The 11250-nt window shown below is 45.7% G+C and overlaps 1 protein-coding gene across 1 annotated transcript in view; it reads left to right on the top strand.

Annotated features, from left to right (window-relative positions):
* The first annotated feature begins 1330 nt into the window (after positions 1–1330).
* Positions 1331–11250, top strand: part of LOC136626751 (zinc finger protein 850-like) — an 85833-nt gene continuing 75913 nt past the window's right edge. The window contains exons 1-4 of the mRNA XM_066601757.1: positions 1331–1475; positions 5299–5432; positions 6613–6792; positions 6882–7005. Of these exons, the coding sequence (XP_066457854.1) occupies positions 1331–1475; positions 5299–5432; positions 6613–6792; positions 6882–7005 (583 nt within the window). The remainder of the gene's footprint in view (positions 1476–5298; positions 5433–6612; positions 6793–6881; positions 7006–11250) is intronic.

Genomic DNA, 11250 nt, shown 5'->3' with positions numbered 1-11250 from the left:
TAGGAAGATAATACCCATATTTCTCCAATCCTGTACGAACCCAACAGGACCACGGCCACACATGGGGGTTATCCACAACAGCTTTTCCAGTGATTCTGCTGCGAATTCTGCAATGAATCTGCTTCAGAATCAGCATTATATAACCTTGTTGAGAACTCTCCATGAATTTCATACTGCACATTGGAAGGACTGAAACTTGGGAGGTCACCGAGCTCTAGATATACGCATTTATACTGAAGTGTTGTAACTTGTGACTGACTGTAGCGATCATGTGAAGATGCCTTCATCTCCAACATGGAGGAACTGACTTCACAAACTATTCACCTCCATCCCGTATAAAGAGAGAACACAACATCTACACTTTATTATCTCCTCACCGGTTTTCCCTTATAATATACAGTAATTGTATTATTCCAGGGGGTTTGTATGATGTTACATTGTCTCGTCTTCTTTCCATTGAGGATCCTCGGCTGATATCTTCTATATCAGATAATTATCCTGATTGACCCAACAAGGATGGAGAGGAACCGGGACAAGATGGCGGAGAGTATATTCACCCTCACCCTAGAGATACTCTTCCAGCTTACAGGAGAGGTGAGAGATTCTGGGGATGACGTCACGTTCCATCATTCTTATCTATACTAAAGGAATTGTCTAGATTCAAGCAAAAGCAGGACAATGTTGGGTAACAATAAAATAAGACTTACCAATTGGATTCAGTGCCGCCACTCCAGTTATTCCTGGCTTTGTTGACCCAGTGTCAGTAATGTCACGTTGACAACACATGACCACTGCAGCCGACTCAGCGGCTATTATAAAGTATTATTGGTGTCCCGTTAAGGGAAGTTATTGGCTGAAACAGTCAAGGGTTGTTGATGTGACGTCATCATTGCAGCCGGGTAAACAAAATCCATTGAAGTAAAACCGCAGCAGTAGGGCTGCAAGGCAATGTTACATATAACAAACTTTACTTATTTTTGGCTGAAATCAGACAACATCTTTAATAATAGATCTGACTGGAGACGTGAGGGACTCTGGAAATGTCTGCAGGGATATTTATGGATGTATCTCCCCATAAACAGGATTACACGGTAGTGAAGAAGACTTCTAGTGATGGCTGTCAGGCTCCGGTGTCTGATGGATGGGGAAGACCCCTGAGCCCAATCACAGGGCCTCCACCTCGCCCCCTGATACTGGAGGAGATCAATGAGCAGAAGATCCTAGAACTCACCAACAAGATGATTGAGCTGCTGACTGGAGAGGTGATGCTGCTGGGAATGCTGGGACATTATACAGTAACGCTATGGCGGTATAACGTAACTGGGTGATGATGGTATCATTGTGTTGTCAGGTTCCTATAAGGTGTCAGGACGTCACTGTCTATTTCTCCATGGAGGAGTGGGAGTATGTAGAAGGACACAAGGATCTGTACAAGGACGTCATGATGGAGGACCACCAGCCGCTCCCACCACCAGGTAATAGGACTAAATCCACACAGTCTTTATTATTTCTATGTAAAGAATGAATTTAAGCTCCTGTTCCATTCCATATAAGAAGAGAGAACAAAACATCTACACTTTATTATCTTCCTGCAAGTTTCCTCTTTTCTCCTCTGTATTATGTGGGGACACAGTTCTGCGGCCGAAGTAAGTATTGGAACTTACCCCCGTGTCCTTTCTCTGTCATCCTTGTGGGAAATAGGGCATCTTCTGCTGGGGAATTCAGGTATCCCTCTGCTGGGGGTTCTCTTAAATGTTACCTGTCCTTCCTCCTGTTTCCTCCTCGGCTCTGGGCCCAGGTCGCTGCTCAGCAAATGCTTTGCTGGGTATGGGGTGGGGAATGGTTAGAGCAGCTCCTGGGGTGGATGGCATGGCACAAGGGGCCCTTCTGGGTGATGGCCTGCCTCAGCTTAGTGATTGCTCCTGGTGTAGATCGCTGCAGGGAGCTGAGCCTGGGAGCTTGCAGTGCGGTTGCTCATGTTGTAGCGCTGGGCAGCTCCAGGCTCCATTACTCCAGGCCCCAGCCACGTTGCTTGGTTGACAGTTCTTGGCGTTGTTAAAGCACCAATTCTGACACCATAGTGGAAGATTCGAGACAGGTGTCGGCCAGAGCTACATGTTATGCTTGTTCTCGCTGCAATTCAAAATTTTCATGCGGACAATTACAGGTATTTGGTCTTAACTATATTTTGTCACAGCAGCCAGCCGTAGATCCCACTACAGACGCCCCTTCTGTGCAGCCCTCTCAGATCTCCAACCCAGAATGGCTCTCTGTCACTGGCGGTTTCAGGCCTTATTTGGGCATCCATGGTGATTCTGGATAAGTTGGACCATTTGTCCATTACAACCCTTCAGAATGTATCTGACAGAGCCAGCTCCATCTTTCAGGGTTGCTCCCATGGCAGGCCATGAAGGAGGTTGAGGTCCTGTCACTCACCTGGGCCTCCTGTCTCATCTTGCCATTCAGGGTCTCCAGAAGTGCACTCCAAATTTCACTCAGAACACAACAGTTGCTCAGTGGGCAAACTGTCTGAGTCTCCCTTTGATTCCAATCTGGATAAGGAGCTGACATCCAAACTCTCCGTGATGGTGGATAGTTTACAAGCCGTCGTAACAGATACCAAGCAGGTATCAGATCATAAGTTTTTTTTCCCTCCTCATGAGGACTTTGACAATGTGTGAATCAGAGAATGTTATTTTCCTGATAAACGCCTCACTGTGCCGAAGTGCTTAGACCATATATATCCCTTTCCAGATGAAGTAATCATAAAATGGTTGGTTTTACCAGTAGTGGATTCATCAGTGTCCCGTTTGGCGAAACATACCACTCTACTTATGGCGGATGCCTCTTTTTTTTTTTTTCCAAGACGTGTGTGATAAGAATATTGAAACCATAGCGAAAACCTTCTCTGCGGCACTGAGTTCGGCTCTTAGCAAAGCGATGGCTGAATAGGGCAAACGACTACACGGGTTTTCTCTACCATTTTTCGCCTAAGGAATGGGCAGATATGACGCATCAAATAGGCTAGGCAAGGAAGTTTATTTGTGAGACCTCGCTGAACGTGGCCAAGCTCTTGCCTCGCACTTCGGCAGCTTCAGTGGTCACACACCGTACTTTGTGGCTAAAATGCTGGGACGCAGATGCCTCCTCTAAAAGGTTGGTAACAAACCTTCCTTTTGTTGGTATGATGCTTTGTGGCACCAGACTGGATGGTAGTGAGTTCCAGAGGACTAATACTGCTCTGGAGAAGTCTTGGAGGCGGAATGAGAGGTTTGAAATAAAGGGGCGCTCAGTCTGGTTTCATTAGCAGAGTGGAGAGCCCGGGCAGGGTGCTGGATTAAGATGAGGGAGGCAATATAGGGTGGCGCTGTGCTGTGGAGGGCTTTATGGATGAAGGTAGTGAGTTTAAATTAAATTCTGTATTTAACGGGCAGCCAGTGCAGTGACCAGCACAGGGCAGAGGCATCTGAGTGGCGGCTGGACAGAAAGATGAGCCTGGCTGCTGTATTCAGGATGGATTGGAGGGGGTAGAGCCTGGAGCAGGGAAGGCCGAGCAGCAACGAGTTGTAATAATCGAGACGAGAGAGGATGAGGGCAGCAGTGAGCATTTTTAGAGTGTCTGCGGTGAGAAAAGAGTGGATTCTTGCGATGTTCTTGAGGTGCAGCTGACCTGTTCAGGCCAGAGATTGCATGTAGGGGGTAAAGGAGAGATTGGCATCGAATATGACCCCAAGGCAGCGGGCATCCTGTCTGGGAGTTATGGTGGCACCACACACTGAGATGGAGATGTCAGGATGAGCTCTGTTAGTAGAGGACGGAAACACCAGTAGGTCAGTTTTAGAGGGGTTTAGTTTTAGGTAGAGAGTGGACATAGTGCTAGAGACAGCGGACAGACAGTCGGTGATGTTTTGGAGGAAAGGTGCAGAGATGTCACGGGAACGTGTATAGCTGGGTGTCGTCAGTGTAGAGATGGTCTTGGGCGCCAAATCTCCTGATGGTTTGTCCAATTATGGCTGTGTAGATGGAGAAAAGGAGGGGGCCAAGCACTGAGTCCTGGGGGGACCCCAACAGCAAGGGGAAGAGGAGGGGAGGTAAAGCCAGCAAAGGAAACGCTAAATGAGCAGTCAGATAGGTAGGGGGAGAACCAGGAGAAAGTAGTGCCCTTTAGGCCAATGGAGCGAAGCATACTGAGGAGGAGTTTGTGGTCAACAGTGTCAAATGCTGTGAAGGGGTCGAGGAGGATCAGTAGGGAATAATCGCCGCTCGATTTGGCTGTCAGGATGTCGTTTGACACCCTTGTAAGGGCAGTTTCTGTCGAGTGTAGGGGTCAGAAGCCAGACTGTAGGGGGTTGAGATGAGAGTTCTCTGATTAGATAGCTTACAAGGTGGGAGTAAACCAGGTATTCTAGTAGTTTAGAGATGAAGGGGAGATTGGAGATGGGTCGGTAGTTGGCAGCATCAGTCACGTCAAGAGTCACCTTCTTTAGCAGTGGGGATATGATGGCATGTTTCGAAGAAGAGGGTAAGATGCCAGAAGTCAGAGAAAGGTTGAATATAGTGGTGAGATGGGAGATAACCACCGGGAAGAGGGACCGGAGGAGGTGTGAGGGGAGAGGGTCACTAGCGGTGGGGCAAGCAGAGGAAAGCAATTTGGAGACTTCTTCCTCTGTCGTTGGTCTGAGTACAGGCAGTGAGCAGGAGCTTGATGCACTATTGATGAGACAAGGGTCAGGGCTAGTCTTAGATTGGGAAATTATTTCCTGATGGATGTCATCAATTTTCTTTTTGAAGTAGGCAGCCAGCTCTACAGCACTGAGATCCGTCATCGGGGGCTGCAGTTTAGGGCTGAGAAGGGAGTGAAAAGTATCAAAGAGCCGTTTAGGGTTGTGCAATAATGAGGAGACTAGAGAGGTGAAATAAACATATATATTTACAAGATTACTTGGTTTCTCTTGCTGAGAACAATCACATGGTGCCACTGTGATTTTCATATGTTCTAACATGGCGCTGTATTTATATATTTTTTTCCATTTCTGCTTGGCTGCTCCTACTGCTTGCACACAAACTGGTTAGCTTGGTGGCTGCAGGGGAGGAAGTCAGAGGAGCCAACACTTTTTTCTACTTAGTGTCTACCTCATAGTAGCAGTAGCTATACCCAAGGTCTCCAAGCTGTGTTCCCCAATGAACAAGACAAGAAAGTGATTTTTATGTTAAGACCAAAATTTTGTTATCTTCAGTAATTGTATTATTTCAGGGATTTTGGGTGATGTTACATTGTCTCGTCTTCTTCCCATTCAGGATCCTCTCGGCTAATATCTTCTATATCAGATAGTCTCCTGATGGACCAAACAAGGATGGATAGGAACTGGGACAAGATGGTGGAGAGTATATTCAACCTCACCCTAGAGATACTCTTCCAGCTTACAGGAGAGGTGAGAGATTCTGGGGATGACGTCACGTTCCATCATTCTTATCTGTATTAAAGGGGTTGTCTACATTCAGACAGAAACCGAGCAGTGTTGCATAATAGCATAAAACAAGATTTACTTACCAATTGGATTCAATGTTGATACTTCAGCACGGATGGTTTATTTATTTTTGTTTAGCATCATGTCGACAACACATCATCATCAATATCGCTGCAGTGCGGTCAGTGGCCAATATATGCTACTAGCTTAACCCGACTTGATTTGTTAAAGTTGTTTACCTGCGGTTTGCACAGAAATTTTATGAAGTCGTTGTTACTTCAGAGCAACCGAAGTATAGAATATGTATTCACATAGAGGAGTGTTAGATTCTCCTCAGACTGCATGTACTGATGTCCCTCTCCTCCCTATTTACCCTTAAAGGTAACGCCCCTTTTTATTGAAATTTACGCCCAGACTGGAGGTTGCAGTCCCTTCTTAGCCTTAAAGGCATGCTCCATCTCTGCAGTTCATGGCCACTTACTTATATAGTTTACAGCCTTTCAGTATATGCACTCAGAGATCATTTCAAATTTGTATGACACTGGGAAGTTAGAGAATTAGATTAGGTACATTTCATAGGGGCATCACTTACTTTTGCACTTAGCATTGAATTAATTAAGTTTCAACCCCTTTACTTGTCCTATTTAGGACTTAACAAAGTTTGTATAAAATTTCTAGTTTGTAGGGTACAAATGTGTGTTATTAGTTACATCACATTGGGGGGTCAATTACTTTTGCACCTAAAATTGAATAATCAGGTTGTGACCCCTTTACTTTTCCTATTTATGACCTGGTTAGACCAAATTTCAAGTTTGTATGACACCGGGGAGTTAGAGAATTAGTGGCGAGTCAGTCAGTGATAGATAGATAGATCATCGCCGCAGTGCAGTCAGTGGCCAATATATGCTATTGGCTGCAGCAGTCAAGTGTTCTTGACATGATGCCATCACTGCAGCAAGGTAAATGCAATCCATTGGTGAGAACTGAAGCGGCAGGGCTGGTAGGCAATGTTGAATAAAATAAAGATTTACTTAATTTTTTTTTTGTCTAAAATAATAGCCCCCTTAATAACAAATGACTGAAGATGTGAGGGACTCTAGAAATGTCTGTAGTGATATTTATGAATGTTTCTCCCCATAAACAGGATTACACGGTAGTGAAGAAGACTTCTAGTGATGGCTGTCAGGCCCCGGTGTCTGATGGATGGGGAAGACCCCTGAGCCCAGTCACAGGGCCTCCACCTCACCCCCTGATACTGGAGGAGATCAATGAGCAGAAGATCCTAGAACTCGCCAACAATATGATTGAGCTGCTGACTGGAGAGGTGACGCTGCTGGGAATGCTGGGACGTTATACAGTAACGCTATGACTGTATAACGTGTCTAGGTGATGACGGTATCATTGTGTTGTCAGGTTCCTATAAGGTGTCAGGACGTCACTGTCTATTTCTCCATGGAGGAGTGGGAGTATTTAGAAGGTCACAAGGATCTGTACAAAGACGCCATGATGGAGGACCACCAGCCCCTCCCATCACCAGGTAATAGACAGGACTAAATAATCTTACAGCTTGTGAATCAGGATAAAGGTCTGATCCATATTGATGCTACAGAGACCCCTGTGAGGGGGAAACAGCAATGTAAGGCAATTTGCACAGCCAAGAAACCCGCACATGATTTGTGCATTGCGAGACGCACAAATCGCGCACAAATACGGAATCCCTAGAATGGTAGAGTTGGAAGGGACCTCCAGGGTCATCAGGTCCAACCCCCCGCTCAGTGCAGGATCACTAAATAATCCCAGACAGATATTTGTCCAGCCTTTGTTTGAACACTTCCATTGAAGGAGAACTCCCCACCTCCTGTGGAAACCTGTTCCACTCATTGATCCCCCTCACTGTCTAATATCTAATTTGTGTCTCCTCCCTTTCAGTTTCATCCCATTGCTTCTAGTCTTTCCTTGTGCAGATGAGAATAGGGCTGATCCCTCTGCGCTGTGACAGCCCTTCAGATATTTGTAGACTGCTATGAAGTCTCCTCTCGGCATTCTTTTTTGCAAGCTAAATATTCCCAGATCCTTTAACCATTCCTCATAGGATATGATTTGCAGACTGCTTACCACCCTGGTAGCTCTTTTCTGAACTTGCACTAGTTTGTCTACAGTATGTCTTTTTTTTAAGTTGGAGTACCCAGAACTGGACACAGTATTCCAGATGAGGTCTGACTAAGGAAGAGCAGAGGGGAATAATTACCTCATGTAATTTAGACTCTATTCTTCTCTTAATACATTTCAGAATTATGTTTGCCTTTTTGCTGCTGCATCACATTGTTGACTCATGTTCAGTATGTGATCTATTCGTATACACAAGTCTTTTTTTCAAATGTACTGCTACCTAGCCCAATTCCTCCAATTATGTATGTGGGTTTTTATTTTTCATTTTTCTTGTCCAGATGTAGGGCCTTGTATTTTTCTTTAACACCTTCCTGCTATAGTACGTACATTTACGTCCTGCAGCATCAGGGTATGCATGAAGACAGATCGCGTGGTGATCTCTCTTCATACAGCACAGGCACCAGCTGTTTATTACAGCTGACACCTGGCGGCAACAGCTCCGATTAGCTACGAGGCTGATCGGAGCAGTTAACCCTTTAAATGCCGCTGTCAATTTTGACAGCAGCATTTAAATCCCCCGAACATCGTCACCGATCATACATTAGGACCTGACAACTTCAATTGAGTAAGTGCCTCTATGTCAAAGAAATACAGAAATGACGCAAGCAGTCAGTATGCTGCCTAATTAGTGAATATGCCTTCTTACGATCTTGATTGGCTTAAAGGAGATGTCTCGAGGAAGCAGTGAATTTTTTTTTTTGCCCAGTCCCCCCCATTAAGTACACATTACTAAGCCCCCCTGTAAATGACATTTCTAGCTGGTTCGTACTTACCGTTCCAGTGTTTCAGCAACTTATAAAAGTTTCCCCAAGATGGCCGCCAGCTCTTTTCCCGTCGCTCGCTGCAGCCCGACGTGCGCGCTCCCGAGACGCTGTCAGCTGTGTCTCCATGGCAACCAGACGCCCCGCAGCCGCCGACCGGACCCACCGCAGCCGCTGACCAGTCACCCACCGCCAGGCAGCAGGTAACCGGCGCAGCGACAGCCCCCCCCCCGGCCCAGCGCTAGTTCCCCCGGCGCAGCGACAGCCCCCCCGGCGCAGCGACAGCCCCCCCCGGCGCAGCGACAGCCCCCCCCGGCCCAGCGCTAGTTCCCCCGCCGCAGCGACAGCCCCCCCCATCGCAGCGGCAGCCCCCCCCCGGCGCAGCCCGGCGCAGCGGCAGCCCCCCCGGCCCATGACTTACCAGGACAGCTGGACGGCGGGACAGCTCGGCAGCTCTGCACCTTCCTCTAACAGAGGAAGGTACAGAATGGCCGCTCCAGCGCGCTCCCGAGCAGTGACAGCTCGTCTGCGCATGCGCAGAAGAGCTGTAGCGGGGAGCACACTGAAGCGGCTCGTGCTGAATGGAGAAGACCGGACTGCGCAAGCGCGTCTAAAAAAGCAAGCTGCCGGCGAATTTAGACGGAACCATGGAGACGAGGACGCTAGCAACGGAACAGGTAAGTGGAATAACTTCTGTATGGCTCATATTTAATGCACGATGTATATTACAAAGTGCATTAATATGGCCATACGGAAGTGTATAACCCCACTTTGTTTCGCGAGACAACCCCTTTAAGTCATTCCTATCTCCGCCTCTGGGTGGGTCTTTCATCCTATATAAGCAGGGTCAGGAGCACAGACACTGCAACCTACCAAAAGGGGGCAGGCTTTATATTTATTTTGTGTCATCTTTATTAAGATTTTTTTCTCTGTGAGGCAACTTAGATTAGTACTAGCTATGCAACCACCTATCATCGAAAGGGCAGATACCGACATTAGAAGGAGGGGAGGTTTGCTTAGCTAAGGGTAGAGGCAAAACCAAAGTTCATTTAGACTTAGACTGCCAGCAAAAAGAAAAAACAAACAGACTATTCTCTTTGCTCTATAGAAAGGTGTAACAGGAGGTCTGGAGGCGATGTTTGTAGATGAGTGAGATCTACTCACTGAAGATACTGGGTTTCCACTGCTCATCCTTATTTATATCCAGCAGGGACCTCTGATTTACCCAGTCTCCATAGCCCGGACACCGTACACCTGCCTCAGTAATCAGACCAGACACGCTATCAACAATTCATGCCCTAATTTATAAGGGACTCGAATATAATGGGAGATATCCTTCTCTATCTAAGCTAGGGAGGTTCCTGATGAACTACTCCATTTTGTAGGGAAACGTGTCGAACCCGACCCTAAAAAATTATCAAATTTGATCCGAACCTGAACCTTAGGCAATTTTATCGGCATCCAGCTCACAGTGCGGAGCGATCTATCAACTGCACAGCGATAGTATGCGGTAACAGTGCAGAGTTATTTACCAACTGCACTGGGACATCGAGTGATATCACGAACCCAACCCTAAAAAATATTAAAACTGATCCAGTGTATTTGGATATCACATACATAGCCTTAGTAGATGGCTACATCGCATACTATACAGTCCTGATACGCAATTTCATTGTCTTCTATCTCACAGTGCAGAGTTATCTACTAACTGCACTGAGATATTGGGGGATATTAGGCACCATAGCAGGTGGTATGTTATGGTTGTGTGTGTTGTCTGAGTCCTAATTGTGAATGCATGTTGGGTTCCTGTTCCCTTCCATACTTTAGTAAGGGCTGCAGGCGCCTCTTTTTGTGTGCCCTGAGTTTTTAACCACTTGAGAATACTAATGAAATCATTTTAAAATTGTCTACAATGTGAAAGGGCAAAAATACATATTTGGTATCGCTGCATCTGTAAAAGTCTCATCCATCAAATTTATGCATTTTTTACCCCGCACGGTAAACGTCGTCTGAAAAAAAAAAATAAATAAAGAAGGCCAGAAATCCACTTTTTTGGTCACCTTGTCTCCAAGAAAAAAATGGAATAAAAAGTGATCAAAAAGTTGTATATATTCCAAAATGGTACCATCGCAAACTACAGGATGTCCCACAAAAAATTAGCCCTCGCACAACTATATCGACGGAAAAAGAAAAATGTTACTGCGCTCAGAAGATGGCTGCAGATAATTTTAAAAAAATGAATTGTCTTTGAAATGAAAAAAAAAAAAGTAGCACAGCAGATAATATAGTATATAAGTTTGGTATCGTAGTAATCGTACTGACCCATAGAATATAGTGATCATGTCATTTTGTTGCTGTTTGTGCGCCGTAGAAACCAGATGCACTGAAAGATGGCGGGATGTCGTTTTTACTCAAAGAATTTAAAAAAAGTTTTTTTTAGTACCTTATATGGTACATTAAATGGTAGCACTGAAAAATATAAATCCTCCCCCCAAAACAAGACCTCATACAGCTATGTTGATGGATAAATAAAGGAGTTACAAATTTTTAAAAGGGGGGAGGAAAAAACGAAGATGGGGAAAAAAAGGGCTGCATCTGTTTGTTGCTGCTGTTCAAGTTTTTCTAGATCTTTTTATCCTCTCTCTCTTCCCTAGTGTTAGCTATCCCTCCTAGCTTTGTGTTGTCCGCATATTTGATCAGTTTTCCATCAATTCCCTCCTCCAGATCATTTGTAAAAATGTTGACCAACACTGGGACTAGGACAGAGCCTTGTGGTCCCCACTTGATACATTCTTCCACTTGGATGTGCAGCCATTTATGACCACTCTTTGAGTATGATCACTCTGCCACCT

This window comes from Eleutherodactylus coqui, chromosome 4 (assembly GCF_035609145.1).
Source record: "Eleutherodactylus coqui strain aEleCoq1 chromosome 4, aEleCoq1.hap1, whole genome shotgun sequence".
In the NCBI taxonomy this organism is placed as follows: Eukaryota; Metazoa; Chordata; class Amphibia; order Anura; family Eleutherodactylidae; genus Eleutherodactylus; species Eleutherodactylus coqui.
This window is presented reverse-complemented; position numbering and strand designations above follow the sequence as displayed.